The sequence below is a fragment of the Columba livia genome, chromosome 2 (genome assembly GCF_036013475.1).
Source record: "Columba livia isolate bColLiv1 breed racing homer chromosome 2, bColLiv1.pat.W.v2, whole genome shotgun sequence".
Taxonomy (NCBI): domain Eukaryota; kingdom Metazoa; phylum Chordata; class Aves; order Columbiformes; family Columbidae; genus Columba; species Columba livia.
Window position 1 is genome coordinate 73,219,197 of NC_088603.1, and position 27,140 is coordinate 73,246,336.

At 37.2% G+C, this 27,140-nt stretch overlaps 1 protein-coding gene across 4 annotated transcripts; it reads right to left on the bottom strand.

Annotated features, from left to right (window-relative positions):
* Positions 1-1,264: 1,264 nt before the first annotated feature.
* Positions 1,265-27,140, bottom strand: PRP4K (pre-mRNA processing factor kinase PRP4K). 4 transcript variants are annotated; one of them, XR_010470296.1, is made up of 20 exons: positions 26,963-27,140; positions 22,020-23,213; positions 18,839-19,012; positions 18,421-18,576; positions 17,605-17,686; positions 15,853-16,063; positions 13,280-13,353; positions 11,748-11,838; positions 11,223-11,370; positions 9,815-9,952; positions 8,482-8,635; positions 7,223-7,337; positions 6,574-6,725; positions 6,024-6,110; positions 5,043-5,320; positions 4,547-4,681; positions 3,988-4,033; positions 3,377-3,462; positions 2,537-2,582; positions 1,265-1,449 (listed from the first exon to the last, which is right to left on the bottom strand). XR_010470296.1 is itself a non-coding variant. In XM_065052498.1 (15 exons), exons 1-15 carry the CDS (start codon positions 26,998-27,000, stop codon positions 5,117-5,119), a joined length of 3,018 nt encoding a protein of 1,005 aa, XP_064908570.1. In that variant the 5' UTR covers positions 27,001-27,140; the 3' UTR covers positions 3,782-5,116. The 4 variants fall into 4 exon arrangements, 1 of the variants encoding a protein (XP_064908570.1); XR_010470295.1 differs by having other exon boundaries at positions 1,265-2,582; XR_010470294.1 differs by lacking the exons at positions 1,265-1,449; positions 2,537-2,582; positions 3,377-3,462 and having other exon boundaries at positions 3,782-4,033; positions 4,547-5,320.

Genomic DNA, 27,140 nt, shown 5'->3' on the forward strand with positions numbered 1-27,140 from the left:
CTTGAAAAATCACACTTTTGAGACTGAACTGTGAACAAAGTAGACAGTGACTGTGTAAGTACCTACTTTGGGGGTTATGACCTGTTTATTTCTCATTACCTTAAACTGAACACTGAATCTCTGTAAATATTTTTTAATGTGTTTTTACTATTTTATGAATAGTTAGCTCATACCTGCTTTATGGAAAGACCTGAGCCACAACCACAAAAGTCTGTGTTTATGAGGAAATAGCTTCAGACAATAAATCGTAGAACACCAGGTTCAAAGGGACTACCAGGATTATCTGGTCCAATGTATCTTGGCAAAAGCACGGTCTAGACAAGTTGGCCCAGCACCCCATGCAGCTGAATCTTAAGTGTCCAGTGCTGGGGAACCCACCACTTCTTTGGGGAGATTATTCCAATGGCTGAGCGTTCTTATCGTGAAAAGTTTCTTTCTTGTGTTCAACTGGGATTTCCCCAAAGAGTAACTTGTACCCCATTACCCCTCCCTTGTGAAAAGGGAGTCTCCATCTTCTTTGTAGCCACCCTTTAAATACTGGAACATGGTGATAAGGTCTCCCCTGAGCCTTCTTTTCTCTAGGCTGAACAAACTCTGTTCTCTCAGCCTTCCCTCATAAGGCAGCATCCAAGACATTTATCATGAAATAAAGGGCCAAGTTTTACATTTAGAGAAAGTAATTATCACACGGTTAAATTAAGTTTTAGTTACTTAAGTATTTAGGTGAACAAAACTGAGGTGTGAAAGTCTAGGAGACACATGTCATTGTTTTGTTTCTGTACCCATGTGAGTATAAGAAATATCCTTAGATTAATAATTTGACACATAATTTACAAAAAAAGAAAATACACACTCCATCCCACTTCACCATGCTGCTTCTCCCATTTGACTAGCCTCATTTTTTTCCTATAAAGATTAATCTATAAATATACCTGGCTTCCCTTCTCTGTAATACAATGTAATTCTTTCATCCTCTAACTGACACCGGCTAGTGCTTCTCTATAAGATAAAAAACAGGCATGGGGAAAATCTAAGTGAAATCTACAGGAATTCCAAAACCAGGAGAGAGGCAACTCAACAAAAGACAAGAGTGCCATCTGACACATACACAAGAAGATATTTTCAGATTCCTTATTACCTCTGATACCCTGGCAGAAAATCCCAGTCAAGGAACTATACTTTGGTTTTAGTGTTTTTAGAAGTTGTTCATATATTCAGCAGCTTTGCAGTATGTTTTTAAACACAACAGAAGACAGGATGCAAGTAAGTTTTAAGCGTACTTTATTAATGTCAAGCAATTGCTGCTTCCAAGCATTCTCCACCCGAGTTACAATTTTACACATACTGTAGAAGATCGCTCTATCTCCAGTAGTGCCACAGGCTGGTCAGCCTTCTGTGTACAGCTCAATATACAGATAAAGGTTCTTCAGAGGTTTAATGCCACTTACCCTATGTACGGAGATAAAGTATTATTAAAAAAGTTTTAAAGGAATCATTACTTTCTATCACACAAACTCTTAAAACAGTTTCTAATTTTTATATTATAGTAGAATACATCAAGGTAATAAAAACACATGCTAACTGCACAGGGCTGGTATCTTGTTTTTTCTGAATGCTTAGCAAACTATGTTAAATGTGAAGCTCATTGACACCATCAGGGAGAAGGAAACCGGAACTAGCACAGTAGTTTCAGCCAAACTTCCTTTATGTAGGACCTCAGGTGAAGATACAAATTACATCTTCATGTCCAGGAGGAAAAGACAAACGATCCTCCCTCTTTGCTCAGCTGGGAAACAGTTTAACATAAGAACTCTGCTGCAGAGCCACTCTGTTTGCACCAAGCTGCAAGCAGGGAAGCTCAGCTGATGGCAGCAGCACCAGCAGCTGCTCTGCCCCCCTTAGAGACCAGGGGCTACTGAGACAGGTATTGTCTACAACCAGAGAAGGTCCTTGACAGTGTTTTCAGTTCCAGAAGCTTTGGAAGCCAGAACTAATGTGGGTTTTTTTATTGTTGCCAACAAGGAGCGTCAGCTGAAGCAGATGCTGGAATGAGGACTGAAATACACTTGTTTTGAATAACCCCTGTCAGCTTATTTCTGTAGCAATAATAAAGTCTGACAGAATTAAAACAAATAACGAACCTGCTGAAGTTAAAGAAAAAAAGTACATCATCTGCCTAAATATTTACTAGTTTAAACATCTGTATTTTAACCAAGTACAATGGCAGATTTTTTTCCCAAATTTCCCAGGTTTTGTACAGATCATTCTACCATTTTAAGAAAATGGCATTTAAACAGTAATACTTATTAACCTACATTTAATCACAGTAAAAAAACCAAACCAAAACAACAAAAAAACTCTTCACCAGAAATGAAACAAACACATCCAAGTAGCAAATTCTAATACAGTACGTATGTTTCAGGAATTATCAGTACTGCAGCAGTTTTAATCAATTCTACATTAGAATGCTGGAAACCAAAAGATTAAGACAGAACTACACAAAGAATATTTTTCGTATCTTTTACAGGACAGAAACCTTTGTTCATGTCTTCTGGTAGTCATCATCTTCTTTTGAGCTGCACCTAGAACACAAAGAACAAGTAAACGAGCAACTTTATGCTTCTCCAGAACAGCTTAAAACAGTTCTGTAGGCATTAAGGGGCATCTTTTCTACTGCTTTGTTTCTGTATCACCAACTGATTTCATTGTTTAATATTCCTATTTTATGACTAAAGCACAAAGCAACAGAAAGAATAAGCTATTACTACAGCTGTGTAAAATTGCCCTCAGAAGTGCTGCCTATGTTGTAAAAGTGTAAGTTACTTTCTCTATTTAACTGGCAAGCAACTAGCACACATTAACATGTGAAAGCTAGTTTTTTTTTAAATTTCCTGTATGAGCAAGATACCTTAATATGTGGCAATAAGAAGACACTACTTTTCATTAAGAATTTTACAAAATAAATTGAGACAGGTTGAAGGTTCCACATAGGCATAAAAAAGCACCCATCTCATGCTTGTTTTCGTAGTTAGTTCATTACATCTCCTCGGTGGGGTATTCCCCACCAGCAGAATGACTGCTCTGTGTCATTTTTCCATCCTTGAGTGCACTAAGAGTGCCTGATTGTTGCCATTATGTACCTAGATGGACACAAAAACCCTTCTTAGTTCAAATAGCATCATCAAGTATGTGAAACCAGTGGGGTTTTCACAGCTTTTCAGAATATATTAATAAAAAGGAAGAGATTAAATTACATCAGCAGTATGGACCTGAAAGGTTTGATTCTGGTTTCCTCACGCTGTATAACCAACTCAAATGTTCCAAGCTGTCTTAACTTGTTGCTAAATGTTTATCTACACATGCTGTCAGAAATAACCTTGTTAGGAAGGTGAAGTTGGTGTCTCAGCAAATCAGACCCATGGAGTAGGCGGTGAGTGGCCTGTGACTCGCTTTCCTTTTTCTCTTTCAGCACCATCAAAAGGAAAAGTGAGAAAAACAGCATAAACATTAGTTAAAGCCTGAAATTAATCCCATGTCCTACAGGAATAATTTCATTACAATGAAAGCAGACAGACATTATCTGTAGGGCTTTTTTTGCTCTGTTTTTCTTTAAGCAGTGGTAATTATAGATCTAATTAACACACCCTACAGCTCTCCCAAAGATCATAATGTCTAATAATCCCTTTAATTTAATGGTTAATAGGAAATGCAGGGTTGGTTCTTACAAATTACCTGATTTACCATAACTGAACACAGATTCTTTTAAAAATGGCTACAAATGCCTTGTTCACAAAAGACTTTATTATCTAATGATGCATACTGAAAACATACAGAAATCTGCATGGTCCACTTTACATGCAGCAGAACAATCTTCACTTTACAATAAGTAAGTGTCAACTGTTTTATGCAAGAGACAACACTTTAAAGTCACATTTCTTAAAGAAAAGCTTCATTTACAAAAGAAATAAAAGGTAAAGAAGCAATTACCGCTTTTAAAAAGCAGCTGCTTTGTTCAAGAGTGGAAGGTTTATGCCTGTATTGAAAGACAACATGATCACAAATAATGAAAACAATGAACAAATGAAACACTTTTAGCATAAAGCAGTACACTTTCAAAATGACATACAAATAGTTAAAAATTTCATTAGGTTGTCTATCTAGCCTTTAGATATAAGGTCTTTTGAATGAGATCCCAACGTATGTAATTACTAAATGAAAACTCTTCTGTAAGTATTGGTTCTATGTCATAGTGAACTGTATTTAACAAAATGTATACAAAGTCTATAGCAAGTTGATTAAAAAAATTAAAGTAATAAGAAACAGTACACTGAAGGCGCTCTATCCATCAAGTGCGCACTCTCAAAATTTTAAATGTGATGAACAGAACAGAAGCTGTAACTATGCCACGGTTGCAATGCCAGAAAATAAAACAAGATCATTAATCAAACATGCAGGGAATTCTGCCACAACGCTATTGTCTCTCATTTGTCAGTTGTTCCAGTAAAATAACAGCTTAAACACCGGTGATGTTGATGGGTTAGCTTACCTTCAGTGTACTGAAAGTTGTACACAACCTGCTTTAAAAGAGGAGACCATCCCTGCGGGCAGGCTCAAGAAGGAACAGACCCCCTTCGGCACTGACTACACCAAGGGCATGCTGCTGTGGCCTGCACACACACACCTAGGAAAATGTGAATATAAACAGCATTTATGCTGGCCATTTCTTAAAGACAAAAATGAAGCCAAGTCTGCTAAAAACAAATCAACCACCCAGTATTACTGCTCTTTTTTTCTTTCCTTTTTTTTTTTTTTTATAACAGATGATTTTTTCTTTTTATAATATATACGAACTGCAACCATATACATTAGCATTGTACTTCTGTGCAGTCTTGGCAATTAAAACAGTTCTACAGTGAAAATTTTCACGTAAGACACAAAACAGAATTACTCTAACATTTCTAAAAGAAATATCGGCCTTGATGTTAATTCAAATGTATCATTTCTTCCTCAACTTTGCAGGGGAAATATTTATGTTTATATACATTAATAACTGCTGTGAAATTTCTTCAGTCTTTGTATCTTAATTACTCAAACCCTTTGAACTTCTTCATCTGGTTTAAATTTTTTCCTGGATGAAGGCGTGCTGCAGAGCCTGGTTGATGCTAATCCGTTTAGCTGGGTCTAACATTAGAATCTGGTCCAACAAGTCCTTCAGCTGGTGCACTTTTTTACGCTGGTCTTCAGGGAGTCGTTGGCACCCAATCAAGTCTGCCAACAGGTCCTTGGTTGGATTAATGGTGCTCATAACAGTAACTTTCTCCTACAAATACAACAATAGCAACCTTGTAGAAGAGCAGTAATGCAAGAACCCCCTTATCCCTTTTACAGAGGAGCTTCAGCAGCAGCTTTTCTGCAGGGTTCTCTCATATCTGATCAGCGATGCCCTTCGGCACCATGTGGTCTCATAAATCCTCATGCGGGCAAAGGAAATGAGCAGAAATAATGTTGCGGGGGCAGGTCAGGCTGCATCGTTGGCAACCAGCACGTGCACACATCAACCCAACACCCCAGTTAACACACAACGTCTAAATTCCACAGGGCAAGTTACCATGCCTGATGACTAATTGTGATTCTTGATAAACATACTATGTTAAAATGATATAGTAAGTAACAGTAACCTCCTACAACACAAGCACATCATACCGAGGTTGGACATCCTTCTCAAAAATAAAGGCAGAATTTTATTTTTTAGTAATTTAAGGATAGATTATGCAGAAATACCCAATATACCGACCAAGAATAAGCTTAGATTTCTCTCAAACACATTCCTAAATCGCGGGAAAAATCTCTGTTGACCGTTTCTAACTATGCATCCTGTCCATGCTGCCGCAAAAGGAAACTCTAATAGGTCATTAAATCTTATTAATTAAGATGTCAAGATACATTTCATTAAGATGTCAAGACCATAATAGTAAAAAAGCTTGGAAAAAAGTAATAGGTTAGTTGACACATTAAGAACTTACCCTTTCTGTCACTTTATCTACTTCTATATACATAAAGTTGAGATTTTGATCAAAGTGCTGATCTTTGAACACACCTTTTCGAATCATCTGTAAAACAAGGGAAAATCAAGAGTTTCAGGCAAGTTCTCTGTGTCTCACAAATTCCACAAATTAGCATAAATGTCTACTAACTTATGAATAATTCAATACTAATGAAAAATACATCAAAAGGACAGTAAGAAACGTGTAGATTAAATAAAAAAATACAGTTCAAACCCGTTGAAAAAGGACACAGTATCTTCCATTGACTCACGTATTTTTTTTCAGGTCAGTGCTTAGAAGGTTTCTGCTTTCCCTTTACACTTAGTCTATGAGAAAGAAGCTGTATACTTTCACAAGATTTTAAATCAATACAAATTATACAGTCAGAGTGATGTCTGATATTTACTTGCTGTTAAGAGAAGATGTATATGATAAGAAACAGCATTCAGAGAGAAAAAAGAAAGCATGCTCTACTGTTCATTACAGCAGTTTGAGGTATTTCTAAAAAAACTTATATGATTTTTCTTACCTTGTTTGGCATCTTTCCTTTGAGGTCCATGGCTAGTTTCAACATATGGTTATTGGTTTTGCCAGGAAAGAGTATTTTCCCTGTATAAAGTTCATATAATGTGCAGCCTACAGACCACATGTCTATACCGTAGTCATAGATTTTTCCTATAACTGAAACAGAGCAATTCCAGTTAATTCTATCAAGGCAGACTTAAACGATGCAATACTGCAAAATCAGACAGGTTAAAAAATTCTGGTTTGTAAACTACATTGCTGTTCCTCCTCTTAGGAACAAGTTGTCACCAAAAAAGGATGCAAGCCTTTGAACTTGTACAGTATCCCTATTTTGGAAAGGGAGTTTTTTTACCAAACACCCAAACTAATCAGCATTAATCAAATTAGTAAAAACCAACAAGCCAGAACAATACCTCTAAGTTAAAACATAACTATAACCAATTAGAATGTCTTCTCCCTGTCCTCACTGAGCTGACCACCAACATACATGAAGAGTCACAAAAACATGCTTTCAAACTCTGATTTTTTTTATTTCCAGAGTGATGTTTTGCTAAGACCTAACAGAGAGTAAATTCAAGTCAAATTATAATTTGCTAGTACTAGTATATCCTGATACTGCTTAAGATACATGCAGCAAATCCAAATGTACTTACTGATTTCTGGAGCTCGATAAAATCTACTAACTAGATATGGTGTGATGTCATTATCTGCAACATGTGAAGCAGATCCAAAATCACAAAGCTTCAATATAGTTTTAGACTCATTGACCTGAAAGTGAAACATAAATATCCATTACCACTATTTGTAGACAGAATTATGAATAGCACTGTGGAACTAACAATACATTTAAGTCAGAGATAAGACAAACATTCCGCCCTTGAGTTAGAAGTCCTTCCCGTATTTCAATCCTTCCTCTCTGTATTTTAAGGAACCTGCAAAACCTTCTTAAATTGAAGGTGACAGTTAATGTCCTCAGATCCTACAAAATAAAAAAAAGGTCAGTTTCATGTACTTTTCCCTTACCAAAATATCCTTGGTAGACCTCAATTTTATTCCAGATACTGAAACTGAGTCAGTTTAGACTTCCAACTCTGGAATCCAGGGTACCACTCATACACCAATATATTATTCACATCTCTCACGCTTACATAGTATATTTTACTGTTGTGATGGCAAGAAGAGAACGCTTTAAATAAAATAAAAATCTGAATTTGTCACAGGGATGACCACCAAGAAAACCAAAGGAAACATACTTGCTTCCTCTGATGTAGCTCTCACTCTGTTAACCAGACTGTTTAAGGGAAACAGAAAAGGAAAAAGCAAACAAAGAAACAAAACCGAAACCCACAAAACCCACAAACAAATTACCCCCCTCAAAAACACATTAAGGACTTTTCTCCATTCTATCACTCACACAAACAAAATCTCCATCCAGACTCAAACAAGCTATTTCCATTTTGCAGAAAGCAACAATATTTTTCAAGTACTAAGGGAAAAATTCCCAAGACTTCCCCTAAGAAAGGACACTGTTTAACTTTGCAAGATCTGCTTTCTAAAAAGATACAAGTGGCTGCAGGTTTGTTTGAGAAAGACTGTACTAAATAAAAAATTTTATTTAGCTGCTGTATTATATTTCTTACTTACTATTTATACCATGATAGTGTTTTCTATTGAAACTGTATAAATGTAACTACTCCTAGGTTTATACAGTCCTAAAGTTACAATCAGCCCTTTGAAGGCAACCGTGAGGCTGATGTGGCCCCCCGTGAAAAGGAGTTTGACACCTCTGCCGTAAGACTTTCAGTTAAAGTAAATTTTGACTTCACTTAAATTAACAGAATTATATTAATTTCAGCTACTTAATTTTACACGATCAACTATGCAAAATAAGTTTCAATTATTTACTACTTACCAAAATATTATCTGGTTTTATATCTGCATGTAGGATATTACATCTTTTAAGAAGCTTTAAAGCCAGGAATAGCTGCTGGCTGTAGGAACGCACAGCCTTAATATGGAGTCCAACATCCTTCCCATACTTTTTCAACACCTCTCGTAAATTCATACTGTTAAAAGAAAGGAAGTGACAGAAAAAAATAGAAATTAATTTAACAAAGGAAAACATATTGGCCTCCTAAACTGCAAGAAAAAATGAAGAAACCAGTCAGTTTTAGCATTTTTTTTGAGAAAAGCAGCATTCAACTTAGCATGCACACTGCTCTGTTAGCTACAGCAATGAAACAAATTTGCTGGTCAATCCTATACTATATCCTATACTGTATAATTACGTACTAGACTGGACTTACTTTGTTCATAACACATTTTTAATCAAGATTAATTTGAGAGGATTTATTTGCAGATGAACAGCATTTTCTTAACAACTGTACCACCTTTGTACTCATTTTCTGAAGAAAAAAAAAGGAAGTATACAAAAAATAAAACACAAGTTGAGGGGGCAATCTTTTGATCACTTAAACAACAGATAAAAATATCACAATTCCAGGGCACAACTAACATTGTATATAAACAGTGTACAAGTGTGTTATAAAGGGATAGTGCAGATCAAGAAAATAATTTGTTGTGTGGCTTATTAATGAAAATATATAGTAATTTCATAAAATTTGCATTGTTTCAGCATAACTTATATTCACCTCAAATATCGCAAAAATTAAAATATGACATACACAGCAAATTTAGGATACAAACAACTTATGTCTCTAAGCAGGAATGGGAACTAAAGCAATTCATATTCTCAGATGTGTCGTAAACCTAATTATTCAAAGAAAAAGTGAGCATGCAAAGAAAGCACTGTGATAATTTTGTTCCTTAGACTGTTGTTATATATGTACTCTTCACATAATAGACAGCATTCACTGAACCTCTCTGGAAATGCGTTCTTAATCCAAACCCTTAAAATAACAATGAAAAATAATAAAAATATTGTGACACATATACAAAAAATAAATCATTAAAAACAGCACCGGTGAGATGAACCATTTTTAATAACACTTCATTTTGTTTCAAATATTGTCCAGGCAGGAAGTTCACAATGACACTTCAAGTAAATCAGAAATAGTTCAGTAGCCTGTGGATTTGTGCCTCCAGATATTTTTTTAGAAGCTCCTTGCAGCCTTGAATCTTGGCTACAGAACAAGGTATCAAAACAGCAGCCGAAACCAGAAAGGTAAAGATCACTCAATAGCATTTAGCTTTTTACAGAGAACTCCAAACATTTGTCATCTTACCTGAGTGGCTCAAATACCAGACAGAGATGCTGTTTGTGGTAGAAATGCCTGAACAACCGTAAACAATGAAACTTGTCATCAGGATCTGCATCATTGAGCTTCTTCAAAAATTCCAGTTCTTTTAGGCCAGTTTTTTGCCTGAAAACAGAGAAATAAGATTAGAAAACAAAATCAGTTAAAGTCTAATACTTTTAAAAAATGTAGACACTAACTTGTGCTGTTATAATTATCAGGAAATGAGAAGTGTTTTGTCATTACTTAACGTACCACAGCTTAAAAAAAAAGAAAAAAAAAAAAATCACAACAGTGATCTGCTGTCAGATCATTGGGTAAGTTTCTTTAATTCTTTGATCTTCACTGTGCCTTTGTAATCTACTTATCCTTTCCTCCTCCCCTCCTGGTTGCATGTAAAGTTAAAATTAGACTTCCTCCTGTAACAGGACACTTCGGTTTCAAACAACACTCACTTAAGAAGTTTACTTTTTCTAAAAGAGTATTTAAACATGTCTATTATTAAAAAAAGTTTTAAGCTAAGCCGACTATAAAGTACACACCAAAACTGATTATCTATACAACATACCAAACTGAAAATAGCTTATCCTCGCTATCTTTTTAACAAAACAAATAAAACAAAAACCCCACACAACAAACTTCTAGATACCTATTCATGTAACTCAAAATAATCCAGTTATACACAGAGCAAGACAACTTTTAAAACTTCCAAGGTAAAATGCATGGAAAAGATTTTCACTTAAGCTGTCTTTAACAGAAGAGGACATAATACATGACTGTAGAAATACCGCAGCAGGTACGGAAAAATTAATATTATAGACAAGTCCTCACATATTGTAGTTTAACAGATCATACTTACTAATGTTCACTCATTCTGAAAGACCTAATTTTTTTTTTAAGTTTCAACAGGAAGAGTCCCATATATCTTATATACACGTGAACACACAGAGATCATACAAAAACAATTAATGTACGGAAGTATTTTTGCAAGTTGCAGATGACTGATTAGAATCCAAGCCAGAGCCTGCCAAATCGATTTGGTCCATCCAAACAAAACTTTGTACAGTCTACACTTCGCATCTCAAAAAATTTTAGGGCCAGGCAGGCCTGATAATTAACTGTAACCTTGTTTCTTGCAACCGCTGTTCCCTGCAGTTTTCCAAATGAGAAAGCGCCTGATGAAAATGCAAGTACCCTTCTCCTGTGACAGCTGTAACAAGTGTGGATATATAGTCCTCAAGCGCTTCCCGTTATCTGGCCCATATTAGCAGAAAAGGCAGGAATCACAGCTGTAATCTGTTACTTCACTTGAAACAAAGGGAGATTCAAATCACATCATGAAAAACTTCCAGCTGGTTCATGCGCTTTACTATTATTAAACAAAAATGTTACTTACATAAGTTCATTGTTCCTGATGATTTTAACCGCTACTTCTTGGTTTGCTCTCGCCATGTCCCTGGCTCGCACTACGTTACTGAAGACTCCCTGACCAGTGTAACCATAGACATTGTAACGTTTATCTAGAACTTCACCTATGTTAACACCTGAAGGATAAAATCAAGCCATTTAAAGAGTTGTGAGTGGCATACATCATTAAACTTTTTATGAAAAATAAACCATTCTGTATAATTCAGAAAAAATAGGATAAATGGTAAAATTACTTAATATCACAGCGTACAATTCTTTATGTCACCAAGCTCTGTGGAAATTATAGGGAACAAACTGTGATTCTCTAAGTCTGGAGTCTTTTCATAACTGAGGTTAAAACCTGCACGCTCATTTCACCCTTTGTATTACACACTCAGTGAGGGCGCTGTGGTACATTTACATCAGAATAATGTTTCAGTAATTTTACATGAGGATCTTTTCCATTCAGCACCCTCGTTCTAGCTGTCCTTGCAAATCAACAAACGCAACTTACGGTAATAGCCTTCTGCATCAGTCCAGTTATCCCTGAGATTGGGGTTTTCTTTGAAGTCTTTTCCAAACCCAGCAGCCCTTAGACGAGCACTCTAAAATAAAAAGAGAAGTAACAGCTTTGCTTGTGTGCTCTATGTTTCTCCTTGATGTTGACTTACCACACGCCCTTTTTTCCTGCTAAAACACCATTCCTCTCCCCATAGTACAAACACACTTATCTTCTAGGAGAGACAAACTACTGAACACAAAATGCTATTTACACACGACTATCTAAAGACTGATGCAAGGAAAGAGGATGGGAATAACCAAAAGAACTATTATTAAACATAAATGGGCAAAGTTTCAATGATAACCCACAAGGAACTTATACAAAGTCCTGTTAGAATGAACATCTTGGACCATATGAATATGACTTTTTACTTACAGTATGTTTATAAAAATGTAGCAGTTTGCTAAACTGTAACTGTTTAATCCTTGAATTTCTGCTCATTCAATGTCACTTCCCAGATTTCACACTATTATACTTACGTTCATAAAATTACTACAATTGCTGTTGACATCACTTAATGGATTTGGCAATATATTCTCACAAAATCAAATCTATGAGTAGTATAGAATATCTTCAATTGAACAACAGCTTCTGGAAGGGGGAACTGCTCACTCACAAGCCATTTCAAGCCCTACTTGTAATTTTCAAATTTTTTAAAGCACACCTGCCCACACTATCCTTCAACTATTTATCTTTTTCCAGGTCAAAAGGGTTTTGATTTTAATATTATTATTATTACTAGTGTTACTAGTGGCAGCCTGTTGTCACTAATGCTTCTGTCATAACTAACAGATAATGTCTGCCAGAAATGAAAATTAACTGGAGAATTTAAGTTAAGAAGAAAGTTCTGTCTTGACTTATTTCTCAGTGTTGTGCTTCAGCAACAATGAGGTAGATTGACAGAGAATGGCAAATAAAGTCTCAAAACTAGTCACTGGACTGCTAGGATTCGCAGGCCACTTCAGCACATTTAGACAAAAGCTGCTGGAATAGTGCAAAAGTAAAAACAGGAAACGCAGCTCTTCATTCAAAAAATCCCACTCCCACCAAACAAACCACCACATTACGCCAACACAGCATCATTAGCAAATTAAAATATCTTACATAGACACTTCTGAAAAAAGCACATATTTAGAACAGTGCAACACAGTAACACTAGCATAAAGCTTAACTTACAAATAGGTCTGTTACCGTGTGCCATTAGAGGTCCTATTCAAACAGCATATGAATTCCCTAATTGCTTATTCTGATAAAACTCTCACTAATTTCAGCAGGTTTTCTTTCACTGAAATATTAATTAAGAGCTACTTTGTCTGCCTTGGCGGATCAAAAGATTCAGAACACACCATCCACTCAGTTACACGTGCCATTTACAAATCAAAGTTCCCACAAACCTGGGGTGGGAATGACACCTGGAGTGACGGTAACACTTTAACAGAAATCAAGCACAAAAATCATACATATAATTTCCAAGAATTACCTACATCAAAATATGCAGCGAACATATCGTCAGATTCTGTGAACATATCAGGAGCTAGCAGTTTCTTCTGAGCTGAACCTTAAAGGGAAATTCAGAATACTCAACATGAAAAAGATGACAAACTAGTAACTCTGTTATCAGTTAATTCATGACTTGGTATCTTTACAGTATGATCTAAGATCAGAATGTTGGCAAACAGGTAACTCTACTGAAGTTTCTAGCAAATACCATTTTACAAGTACAGAACTCAGATTGGTTAAGTTCTTCAAAGCACTCAAAAATTCACACCTCCTCAAAAAATTAAGTAGTATAGCTTTCAAATCATTCACAAAGCAGAAAGAAAAAACTACATACTTACATGATTCCCACAGATGATTACACACACATATGCATAAAAAGAAATATGACTGTGTGTGTATATAAAAAGATACAGACGTGTTTTCCATATACAAGCTCAGAGGTTTCTGCTAATCACAAGATATTTTACTAAAAACTGAAATTGTAAAGCTCAGAAGTTGTTTCTTTGGAAAATGTTTTCTTCAACCCTGACAAAAAGGACCTCATATATAGCTTTTAGTCAAAGACAGCGTTAACTATTATGTTTAAGAGAAACATCTTTTATGTGGGCAAGATTATCCCTTTCTCACCTTTAAATCATCTTTAAAGTCCCAAAGACATTTTACTTGGTTGATAAAAGCAAAGAAATATAAATTAAGTACATGTTAGTGAAAGCAAGTAAACTTCACACTATTTCATAACACTCATTATGGTAGGATTCCTTCATGACCATGGCAAATCACGGATGCTCTCTTCAGGGTACTAACCAATACAGAAAAATAAATGGTTAACTTCAGATTCTTTGGGTCTCATGATACATATAACCAACCACTTTCATACAAAATAACTAGACTGAAATCTTTTGACAGTATCAAAAACTCTCATCCATCACACTGACACTGTTGTTTCAAGGTATAGACCTGTCACCTGACGCTACGGGGAGAAAGGTTACACCCCATTGTTTCAAGAAATAGACCCTTCCAGCAACCTCCTCAAATATTGTTTTTAGTTGCAGTTGTTAATGCTTGCGCTATGCTACAATGGGTTATTACCTAGTTCATGAGCAACTTACTGTCCTGCTTCTATATGAGGTAAGGATATAAATAAAAAATGGCTCTTACAAACATGATGGCTCTTACAAACAAAGATGATACACTGCTTCTGTCTGTTACTATAACCACCTCCACCCCAGAATCCTACTGATATATGAAAATTCCCAGATTTGAGTGTAAATGATCTTTATTTAAAACAGAACTTTTTCCATGTCTTAAAAATGTCTGTGTAGTTAACGGTTCTATTTTCATATATTTTAGTGGACGAAATTAGAAAGCAGTACATGCCTCTGACAAAAAAAAGGAAAAAGATACTGTCTGTTACAAATAAGAAGACTTAAGTCTAAACTTGTGGTATGCAAACAAAGGAAAAGTGCAAAAGAGAGTTCTCTCTACCCACACTGCAGAGAACAATCCTGAAACACACTGCTCAAGGGAATGGTAGGACACACTGCAGAGCAGCACGCCAGTCCCAAAGAGATACAGCTTTATTACTTCAAAGAGAACTAGAACACGGCATATTTAGCCCTCAAGGATACATCTAGCACATGGCGTGAAATACAAGCTAACTGTCCAAACGTTTCCTGAAGGGCTGGGCAGGTTTCATAGCCCTGGCTAAACAGTGTATTGTTTGCAATTAAACTGTAAAGAAAAACTGAAGTAATTAAAACTAGTTAAAGTATGTGCACACAGCAACTACTCATACCTTCTGACTGCCTGAAAGATGTAATCTCCTTTGAAAAGAAAGAAAAAAAAAGGCAGATTTTTGATATTACAGGGTGTACTGTAAGATGCTCTATTTTCCTTTTGCCATAGCAGGCACAAGGCAGGTTTTCTATCAAGATGTATTTCATTTCAGTATTGTTGTACAATAGATTATATGCAGGAAGAGGAAGAAATAGCCATTGCTTCAGCAAGAAGTTGTCCCACCAAAATGGACTTGCTAACAACAACTAGCAAAAGCCTTAATAATTTTAAATTACTATAGACCACTTATATTATTCTAACACAGAGGCTCTGATCAAAAAAAGGGACAAAAAGCAGCATAGTTTCCAATCCACTCCAAAATAAAGACTAGGACTATATTAAGCTTCTATGAAAACAACAGGTGTAAGTGAAAAGAAAAATTTGGGAGTTAAAAAGAGTGATAGTGATTCTTAACTATAATGACAGACATCATTATTTGCTCTTCCAGATTTATAGCATGAATTGTGTTAAGAGTTATTAGAAATATAGAGAGCACGTTCCATTATTATCATCATCTTTAAAAAGAAAGCTTTATTTTAAATGTTGTTTTTTAAGTACTATAATATTCTTGGAAACATTCTCAAATTCTGTCCAAAACGTCAATCTACGTCCAAGTCTGGAAGCATATAAGGAAACTAAGCAAAATGTCTCTTTTGAAGTGCTCTGCTTAGGAGCTGAGCTTTCATATATTGCACTATACAGTGAGATTTCAGATTCTTACCATTGTTCTGTTCAACCGTCATGAGATTGTGCTTGGCTTTTACAGATGCCTCAAATGTGTCCACATTTTCCCGTTCATATTCCTTGACATCAGCAGCTACTCTTTCTAGGATGTCATCTGGTGAATTAGAACGACTACGCGTACTACTTTGAGGACTGCTTGGTTCAGACGGTACAGATATATTGCTGTCTTCTGTCTGGCCTTTGTATTTCTAAAAAAGGAATTTACATATTAATCTCATCCTCACAGCTTATCACAATTTAAACATTTTTATACTCATCCTTTCAGTGGTTTCTGCTAAACCTTAATCTTTGCTTTCATACCTACACCTCTAAAAGCAACAGATTATTCACAGAATGATACAACTTCTGAAAACTTTTTGCCACATCGCACCACAGCCCAGACCATAAAATAAGACTGAAAAATCCATGTGTCCTATTGGCTTTTAGATTTCCGTAAAAAGCAACTTCTTATTGAAGATTAACTGTTTTGCTGTGCATGACAAAATGTCAGTACCAATAGATTTATTACTAAACCATCCTGGCACACAAGTGCTTAAAGTCTTTAAGGAAAAATTAATAAGCTTATATCTTACATTCTACAATATTTTCTATTTTTATTAGTGTTACAGTACAGAAAAGTAGTTTTTAAATTCACGTTAATTATGTGAACTGGAAATCCTGTTCAGCCATTCATTCTTGCTGAAAAGTTTCAGACACATTAAAAAAATTCAACACCTTTACAAAGTATTTCTTTTAACTCAAGTAGTATGAAATCATACAAATGTCACTTCCTCTCCCAAAAGTCAAAAATCAAACTGAATAAATGCAGATACTGCTCAGTTACTAAGGCCAAACTATTCAATAATACAAGCACAGGTTTCCCATTTAGGGAATGAAGCTCCAGAATTTGCTTCCTGCGTGGACCAACAATAGCTGTAACCAGCCTTTAAAAATTATTTACTTTATATGGTTCTGCTCACTCAAAGTTCTGAGGGGTTTTACAATGGGCTTTGTATAAAATTCAAATGACGAACAGTATTTTTAGTGCTGCTTAAAATATGCAGCACACTCTAACTGGTGCTTTTATAACTAAATATTAAGTAAATGTGCTACAGCATTTTGCTTACTATGTTCTAACTGTGCCAAATCTCAACTTTAAAAAAAGATACCTGACTTGTGCTGCAGAATGATGTCCCCTTTGGCCACAGCTCCCTTTCAGGGGTACCAATCATATATTACCTGCCACCACTGTTGCCTTCTCACCAGAAATTAGAATTTCATGGGAACTCACACATCTAACTGAACACATTTTCTACTTTTATGAAGAGGGGACTCACATCAGTGGCTTTATTAAGTTTTTGAAACAGACAAGGACAATTACTTGAAACAAACTGGCCAGTTAGGTTAACTGGTATGTAACTTAATGCTATATTGACATTATGGTATCAATGATACAGCTACGAAGAAAACCTACAGATATCTGAAGAACATTTTAACATACCAGAGGACCCTCAGAGAACATTTAACTGTCGCACTAAAACGACTCACAGAAGAGTTGCTTCATTCTTGAAAGCAATGATTTTGCAATAAAAGTGTAAAATTTAACTGAGACTAACATTCACAATAAATTCATTGGAAAAAAAAACAGTAATTACTATCATAATGTTGTAATACGCTAAGAGCCTTCCTTTATCAAAATATTTTACACTGTAAACATAAAACCTGTAACCCAGATAATATAACCCTGTACCTGAACAATTGCTTGCCGCTGTAATCTTCTTTGTCTTATCTCTGCTTCTTCATCCTCTTCTTCCAAATCAAAGTCTTCAAGACTGCAAAAATATAATTACTCTTTATATGACACCATAAACATAAGATTATCTACTGAATTTACCAAACGCAGTTCTTTGGCATAGAAAAAACACAATATATTAAACAATAGCTGTTCAACTGAGCAAGAAAGCAAAGGTGTATTAAATCCCAATGTGTATATTTACATCTTCTTACAGAGAAAATTTATCTTTTGATATCTCATTGGGACTTTGTGTATTTATTTTTTAACTGCAAACAATTAACAGTAACTGTTTGAAGAGAAAACAAGCAACAAACTTATTTATTTTCATTCCAGCATCATTCTTTCCTGATAATTTGATTAAGAATGCATATGCTTGTACAATGGGATTGAGTACATATTTAGCAAATATAAAAACAATTTGCAGATAGCAATTAATCCTCTTAGCTGTTACAGTTTTCCTCAAGTAATAAGCTTGAGAAAACAAACCAAATATTTCCACAAAATACTGATCAAGTTGAATTTAGAAACCAAACAACATGTCATCCCCTCAGGTCTGCTCACTAGCCAACAGGTCTTGATACTTCTTGCATACTCCAAGATTTTTCAGATCAACCCAACAGTAATTCGACAAGATCACGAGTACTAAAACACGATTAAAGTTTTAGGTGACAACCCAAATACTACAACCATGAAGATAAATGTCACTTCATTTTCTGTATCAGGGGATCTGTATTTTTAGACAATCAGCACCAGTTAGAAATTAATTCTTACTTTTCATCTGATGAAGACTCCTGTTCAGCTTTCATACCCTCAGAAAGACTACCTTTAAATTTGTCTTCTTTAACTTTGCTTCTGCTTCTACGCCTATGGCCACCACGTGACCTGGACCTCCTTCGAAGGCGAGATCTACTTCTTCGGCTTCTATCCCTGGTAACAATAAGAAGGGGTCAGGTTTTTGGGGTTTTGGTTTTACTTTTTTGAAGAAAAGGAGGCAAACCTATTCATAAAACATAAAGGCACATAATGACTGCAAGTAATAAAACAATACATGGAAGACAAAATTAATTCAACTATGCTCACATATATAAATCTGGACAAAAAGGTACTGTCTTTTTACACATAAGATAGCAATCTTTATTCTTTTAGTAATATTTTACAAAATATATTAAAAAATGCAGCATGTCTTTACCTCCTCCGAGGAGACCTACTCCGCCTTCTTGGAGATCGGCTACGTCGAAGAGGTGAACGAGACCTCCTTCTAATGGGGGACCGAGACCTTCTCCTGGATGGTGACCATCTACTGGGTGGGCTAATGTCCTTTGATCTTTCACGTCTAGACAAAATATCATCTCTGGTCCGTGTTCTTAAAGCAGAGGAAGAGAACGGTAGTAAAGTCAGGAGCAAGTTGAAAACAAAAGTCACCATTCCCTCCAAAAGCTCACTTGAAAATCTTACTGAAAAGTGAGGGACCACCAGGTGGGTTTTTGAGGGAGGGATGGATCAGTATGTGGCAGAGCTGGCTGCCCTTCCTGTGCCTGTCTGCCCATCCACCCCGGGAAATATGGGCCCATATGCAGAATTAGTTCAGGACAACTCTGGAAACAGAGCTTGTTAATTGCTACCACAAAGATTAGAGGTTTTAAAACAAAGCTTGTGTTTAGGTCTTCCATAAATAGTGGCCTGTTTTCATGTTTATCAGGAACAGTATTTAAACAATCAATGAAACCCAAAAACTAATTCTTAAGAAAGTTCTCAGCAACTTCACAATACAGTATTGAAAGTTAGGACCACACTACTCCACAGCAATGATTTTAATGTCTATTTCAATTTGTGTACTAGAACTGGTTGGCTTCAATATTTTATACATTCTAATAAAGCAGGTGAAAACTAAAATTCTTAATTAACATGTAAACTAACCCATCTCAAAAAATAATTTGAGTTTGATACTATATACTATTCAAAATTTGTTAACTCTTGTCTATAGATATCCACAATTATTCAAGAAAAAAAATCCTTGATGGGACAATTACATTTAAAAGCTTAATTGTATTCCATGGCAGCAAGACTTCAATCAAAAACTGGAAAGGATAAAAGTTAGAAATATTTAACAACTATTCTAATGAGGCTGCAACAGAAATTCATGGAAATAGTTTCACACCATTGTTCAAAGAAAATGTTGTTATTCTAGTTCTTCTTCCTCCCTCCCCTTTTTTAAATCAAATTGGGACAAGCTATTTCAGGTGTTATATCTCATCAATTAACCAAATCTCTTGGGTCTGAAAGATTAATTCCACCCATTCTGTAATAGCTTTTTGTTTGTTTTGAGACTGCTATAACAGCTTCAGTTACCTTAGCTATGTATAATGATCAGGCACACAGAATTGATGCAAAATAGTAAACAGTGGGACAGAAGGAAAATTTATGCACATGCAGAAGTACTGACAGCTTCTACAAGAAATTACTTTAGACTTAACTGCTGGAGCAGACCAATCCCTTTAGCTCATTTAATTTACATTATGTTCTTGTGAACAACATTACAAAAAGAGTCACAGGATGAGCTGACAGTTCCAGATCGCCTCACTAACAGTGTGGCTGTACCAAAAACCCAATCAAAATATCTGTAAAACAATAAATCCTTTCAGGGATCATAGGTATGAGACAAAAAGTAAAAGCTGACTAAGAATTTAAGGTAACATCGTATAATGAGTAACTTCAAGATCTGAAAAGTATCATACATGATTAGAACAATGGAAACAAACATGAAAAATAAAATTTCTGGGAATTTTTGGTTAAAACTGTTCATTAAAGCTCCTGAAATTCTCTGGCAGCCTAAGTAATTATAGGTAGGTAAAACTCCAACTCAGTTTGAGTTAGTTCAGGATGCCCCACAAAGAAAGATTATTCCTGCTTATTTGCAAACACTTCCAGCAGAAAATATTTCTTAGCAATCCCTCACTCACACGTTCCTCACCACAGTGCTAAGAAGTATGAATTGGATAGAAAAATCCTAGACACATGCATCACTTGTAATAGTGTCTAGACAACTAATTCAAACTGGCTGCAACGCAAGCTGTCATGAGAAATGAAAACTGAAAGATATAAAACGCTACAGAAGAAAAGTCAAATACTATATCAAAGAAACTTAGTGGTTGTGCTGATGCATTCCTGATTCACCAGAGAGCCTTCAGACAAACTGCCAGCATTTACAACACTTGCTAAATCTGGCTCACACTACTGGGGTCATCCTCCAAAGTACCTGCAGTATCTCTAAGCAGTCATACAAACAAATAAGCTGATAATGCACCTGTAGAAGATATCCCGTACTTGAAACCAGAGCAACCTTCAGTGATGCAGGCAGAAAGATTTTCACATCTATTAGGTGCTTATTTACTGAGCAAGATCTTTGTGGTCCAAATACAAGGTCTTAAATTCATACTTCTTTGTTATTAATTCTCAGAGAAGGTGAAGCTACACCCCATGATAAAGTTTTGAATCATTAATTATCCACAAGTAATGCTGAACTCTTCTGCCTGTTGAACTGCTTACATTTAATGAATTAACTTCCAAAAAAGTATCCACTTATATTGTTCTCTGCTTGAGAACTTACCATCTAGGCCTTATCAGCTTCAAAGGAGATGTTAGTAATGGTTTACATTAAATTTCAAGGTAACTGCTCTAATAAGCTAAATTGTCTTTTTAAAAAACTGTCAAGACTAGAAATACATTAAAGACATTTCAGTCTTTCTCCTTTAAGTATACGCAAAATACAGTCATATATACAACAGACCAATAACAAAGCAACACTACCATACCTTCAGCATATAAAAAATACAAAAGATTTTAAGAAAAAACATCACTGAGAGAAGGATGTCTCAATATAAAAGATCTGCTTACATTTGCCCATGCTGACTCTATCATTAGGGTTTTTTTTTGAGGGGGTAACGGGGTTAATTACCCACTTTTAGTCAACACTGATGTGTACGAGTGGAGGGAGCTCTCCACAGAAATTCCTGAGAGCAACAGAACTATTAACTAAGAAACAAAGTAGAAGCCAAATTCTGAACCCAACTGAGTGACAAAAGGGAGAACGTGAACAACAAAACTTGTTCACCATAATGGTGTGAGCAACTAATAACTCACCACTGTAACAACCAAAGCTGAATTTGCATATCTGACAGCTGAGGACAGTATTTTTAAAAAACAAAATACATACAAAGTAAACTCATAATATACAACCTGTTCACTGTTTCAAAGGTAATCTGTTTTCAGGTAAGCTATTTTCAGAATAATACAAAGAGATAAACACTGAACTAAAAGACGGTTCCTTTAGTAATAGGTTTTTGCAACAGTTCACGACATCTTTAAGTTACCTGGGAGAAGAAAGACGCCTCCTTTCCGAGTCTCTTCTTTTCCTTTCTGCAGATCTACTCCTCACTCTTCTAACTGGAGACCGGGTTCGAGAGGGGGATTTACTCTGTTTAGATCTACGATCATTAAAGAGAGGGGATCTGCTTCTTCTTGACTTTTCACGTTGTTTGGGAGATAAGCTTCTTCCTTTCGGGCTCCGGCCAGGTCGTCTAGGGGACCTGTTTTCTTTCCCTGAAGAAGCATCTTTAGAAGGAGATTTAATTGGCTTTTTTTCTTTCTCAGTCTCTGATCTCCTAGGTTTTCTATCTTTGGACCGCGATCTTCTATCTTTGGATTTGCTTCTTAGTTCTGTTGGAGATTTAGATTTTCTGCCACGATCTCTGCTTTTGTTTTCATTTACAACTGGAGACTTTCTGCGATCTCTTGATTTATTTTTATCATCAGCCTTATTTCTATCCTCTGGGGGGGATTTAGACTTCCTGTTTTTCTCCTGAGATCGTCTTTTAAGCATTGGGGACCTAGATTTCCTTGTCTGATCTTGAGACTTACTTCTCTTATAAGGGCTTTTGGATTTCCTCCTCTCTTTTGACTTGCTTCTGGTTGTCTTCTCTTTGATGCCATCAACTCCCACCTTGCCTTTTTTTTTGTCAGATCTGTGCCTAGTCCTTTCTTTTGATTCACTCTTACTTCCTTTCTTGGAACTAGTTTTGTTGTCCACAGGTTCCAATTTCCCCTTAGTGTTTGACTTAGCTGTAGGTCTTGTTCCATTTCGCACTTTTTCATTAATCTCCCCCTCTTCTTCAGATCCTGATTCATAACCTTGTAATATTAATCCCATCCCAGACTGGACTTTTCCTTCCATTAATTCATTTTCAAGTTCAGCTTTCAATAATGCTCTTTGTTTCTCCAAGTCTTCCAGAGGAGCTAAAACATCAATTTTAGTTCTTTTAGCTGGTCCATCTTCTTTGTCAGAGGTATCAGCTACCTCTTTCCGTTTATGTTTCTTATGTTTGTGTCTGTGTTTATGTTTTTTGTCCTTATCTTCTTCTGAAGAATGTTTATGTTTCTTATGTTTACTTCGGTGTTTGTGTTTCTTTTTTTTGTGTCGGCTGTGCTTGTTCTGAGGTTGGTCTGCCTCTGATACTTCTCCGTTTTCTTCATTGACACTTCTCTCAGATGCATCAGCATCCTCAGCCCTGCAAAAAATAAAAATTACAGATCAGTACTATCAACTCACTGCAGTCCTTAACCTTGTGTTGACAGTCCTTTTTATGACAGAAACTGGCATTTAATTACTTACGTTTGGGAGAATTAAACATGCACCACTAATGTAACTAAGTTATAACAGTAGATATACTTCCACATGAACAGACAGCTACGACTGCAAAAATAAATACTACAGAAGGAAGATACAGCAAATGCACTAATAAAAGTGATTTTATGATTCTGCGAAAACAAAACGCGTGGGTGAAATTAATGCTTACGCTTTTAGGTTCAATACGGACAATATCTGGTAACAATATACAACAATGCTGCATATTTATGCATCCCGTCAGTCCATCAACTATCTTATCTGCTGTTCCACCCTGACACCTAACCCAAGCTGTGCCTTTTTAAAGTGTTCTCAAATGGCAGAACACAGTTGTGCTCCAAAGATCAAATCTTATTTCAAGGGATGAGCTGACCACCTAATGAAACCATCTTGCAAAATCTCATGCAGAGCTGACTAATTTTCTGAACTGCAATTTCTTTCTGTAAGTGGACACACCTGTTAGGAAAATCAAGAACTCTTCTTATAATGCATTTATATTATTTATGCAATACAGGGAACACTATTGAGGAACAGGATAAACTAAAGAAGTCTAATTTCAGAAAAGCTTTCTGGTAGTATACAGCAGACTATCAGCTTCCCTTCTTGAGACCTGTAAAATGTCATTGACTGAAAAAGCAGAAAATAAGTCTATGGCAGGTTATTAAAATAATAATCTACAGAGTTTCTAAAAAAAAAAAAAAAAAAAAAATCATTTCAATCAGCTAGTCACAGCACCAGGCAATTTAAATAGTGTACTTCAAAAATGATAAAATTCAGTCCTGACATCATGCATTCACGTATATTATCTTCCTTAGATACTGTAGCTGGTTTACCAATAGGTTTTTTACAGTGTTTAGCAAATATTTCCTGATCTTGTTCAGAACGACAACAAAGTTACTGTCTGTGATAAGATGGACATCTGCCTTTTGCAATCTGTTACCAAATATTGTACGTGCCAGAGTTCACCTTTCTATAAACTGACCCCACCTCTGCAGTTTCAGAATTTACTAAAACTTTATAACTTAAATATAGCTCACTCTCTCTATCCCAAGCCTCTTTCATTGAAAAGAAATTCCCTCAGCATTGACAGTCAGGAGTTGTGGGGGGATGTACATGGAAATGTACAAATATCTTCCAAACTCTACTAGTTGCATACAACAGATATTTCTAAATAATAAGATCAATGATCCAATAGAATAACTACAGCGGAAGTATTCAAAGTCAGTCCTAAAGGATAGCACTTACACTATAAATTCAATTAGTGTCTCCCTAAGGAAGGATCAGATCTTAGAAGCTTGAGCTAATGCAAATTCTAGTACTAGTAAATAATCCAGAATGTTCTGCAACATACACTAAAATTTTTGCTAAAACCACAAATACCTTAGTGCTCTGAAATGAGAAACTTTCTAAAGGAACAGGCTGAGTTAAAAGTACACAATATTCAGAGACTTAAGTCAGAATGCTGTATGTTGTTCTACATCTCTCCCGCTACTTCTGCTTATGCAAAGTATATAGAAAGAATAGTATTTTTCTGAATGGCTTCCTCCTGACACCCAACACCATAATGGCAACATAATACCAGAAGGAAAGAGGACAAACTGCCTTAAAAATGAGCTTGCTCTATGTTGCATTTGGCACAAAAGACATGAAAAAGGAGAAAATGAAACTTTTTCAACTTGAATTTGCAATCCAGAGCAAGTATGTCAGTGATATAAGTTGGCTAAAGGGCAGAGAAATGTCACAAAGAGAATTTTAAGGGAACGATGCATCTTTCAAGATTTCTTTTAGTTGCATACAAGATGCTGTATAAGTCCCTGATAATACATTACTGTTACTTCAATACATTATAAAAATATTACAGAACAACAAAAAACACGTTTATTCATGCTGCTAATAATTAAGTCTTCCTTCTCTTAATAGCGGAAAGTGACACTGAAATCTATAAGGAAGTCATTTTGTTATGGTATGTCTCTTAATGTTATGTAACCACCTCACCTTACATTTCACAAAAGCAAGTTGCTAGCAGAGGCACCAGATACCAGATGAGATGCAGCACCACTGACTGCTAATACAACTGCCAGCTTTCTTCGCATTTGTACCTCAACTATGAAATTACTATTAATTTATTTAATATGTATTAAATATTTCGTAGTTTATTCATGTTCAGGAATCTGTTTATTTCAAGTACTTACATCAAAATATGGATAAACTTTTACTTCATTTAAATGCTTCAGAGATGTAATGATATGGATAAGAAACCTCTTAAGAAGATTTCAGAAGGGAGATAAGCAACTACATGGTTAGGTGCTAAAGGCTTTATCTAGGGAGGAATTGTGACATGATCTTGTTATAGCCCCACTTTTTCTCACTTGGAATTCAAGAAGAATAATAGAAGATTTACAGAGACACTTCACTCATCTTTTCCTACATTTAGATTTCCTATCAACAATTTTTACGTTATTGCTCTTAGTTCTGTGAAATACTCCTCATGTGCTCACATGTTCTACATGGTACACATGTACATCCATTGCTTTTCCTCACCTGTTTCCTACTCCCGCGATTAACAAAACAAATAAACAACGGCCTTAAATTGCTGCTTTTAAAGGGAGAAAAACATAGAAAGTTTATATGGCTAAAATGTTTGTAAAGCAAGAATCAGCAATAAAGTAATCATTAGGTGGTCAACTCCGGGCAAAAGTTCCAGAGAAGCAAGAGTTCACAAGGTCGTGAGTGTCGACAAACCTAAAATCTCACGATGCTGACCGGGGTGTCAGGAAAATGCACCCCCGGAGCCCCGGTCCGGCGAGAGGGCGGCAGCTTGATCTTCGCTTCCCAACGGGAGCCGGGAGTTACCAGTCAGTCATTCTGAGGGCTGGAAGGAGGGGCTGGCGGCAACAAATCGCTTTTTCCTTCTACCAGCGCTAGCACTTTTCATAACGCGAGAGCGCCCGGGACTCGGGGGAGGTGGGCTCGTCGCAGGGCGGCTCAGCGGCAGCCGGAGGGGCAGCCCCGGGGCAGCCGCTGGCCCGGCTCCCCCCGGGGAGGCCTCGCTCGTACAGAGTCGCGGGGATGGGCGTGGGGGGGAGCGCCGGCCTGGCTTTGCCTCAGGGCTGCCCGGGCAGCCGTCCGGCCCGGGAGAGCAGCGGCCTCGCAACCACGCGGAAGACGGGGATCACCCCCTTTCCCCGCCGCTCCCCGGGGAGGGGCAGGGGGCGCCCCCGCCCCGAGGCGGGAAAGCGCACGCGGAACTGAGGACACGCGCCCGCAGGTCCCGGCTCCGCTTCCCCTCCCCCCGTCCCCAGCGGGCCGGCTCGCGCGCGCCCGGCTCGCGGCCTCCTGCACACCCCCCCCCCTTCCCCGCCGCCTTCCCGGGCCCCAGCCCGGCGGGACGCGGCTCCCGCGCCCCGACCCCACCGAGCCGCCTCACGGCGGGGCAGCCCGCCAGCGGCTCCTACAGCAACCCCTCTCCCCCGGAGTGGCCGCCTTCCCCCATCTCCCTCCTCCTCTCCCCTCACTGCCTCCCTCTACCCGGGCCGCTTCCTCGTCCTCCCCTCACTCGCGCTTTCCCTCCGCCTCCCTCTTCTCCTCCTCCCCCCGGCGCCATAGGCAGGAGCCTCTCAGCCGGTCTCTTACTCTGGCGCTCGCAGCTCGGGCTCCACCGCGGCGGCCATTTTGAACTTCCAAACTCCTCCGCTGCCGCTGGGGAGACGCGGGGCCGCGGCGCACGCGCGCTGGCGGCTCCGCGAGGGGGGGTCGGGGACCGACACACGGCGGGCTGAGGCGGGGGCAGCCGGCCGCCGGAAGTGAACCC

Bases quoted from the DNA above. Each gene is read 5' to 3' on its own strand.
- PRP4K (XM_065052498.1), bottom strand. From the start codon at position 27,000: ATGGCCGCCGCGGTGGAGCCCGAGCTGCGAGCGCCAGA. The intron at 19,013-22,019 runs GTAACTTAAAGA...CTCTGCTTTAAG, and splicing joins AGGCGTCTTTCTTCTCCCAG to AACACGGACCAGAGATGATA. The intron at 17,687-18,420 runs GTAAGAATTAAT...ATATTTTTGCAG, and splicing joins GAGTCTTCATCAGATGAAAA to TCTTGAAGACTTTGATTTGG.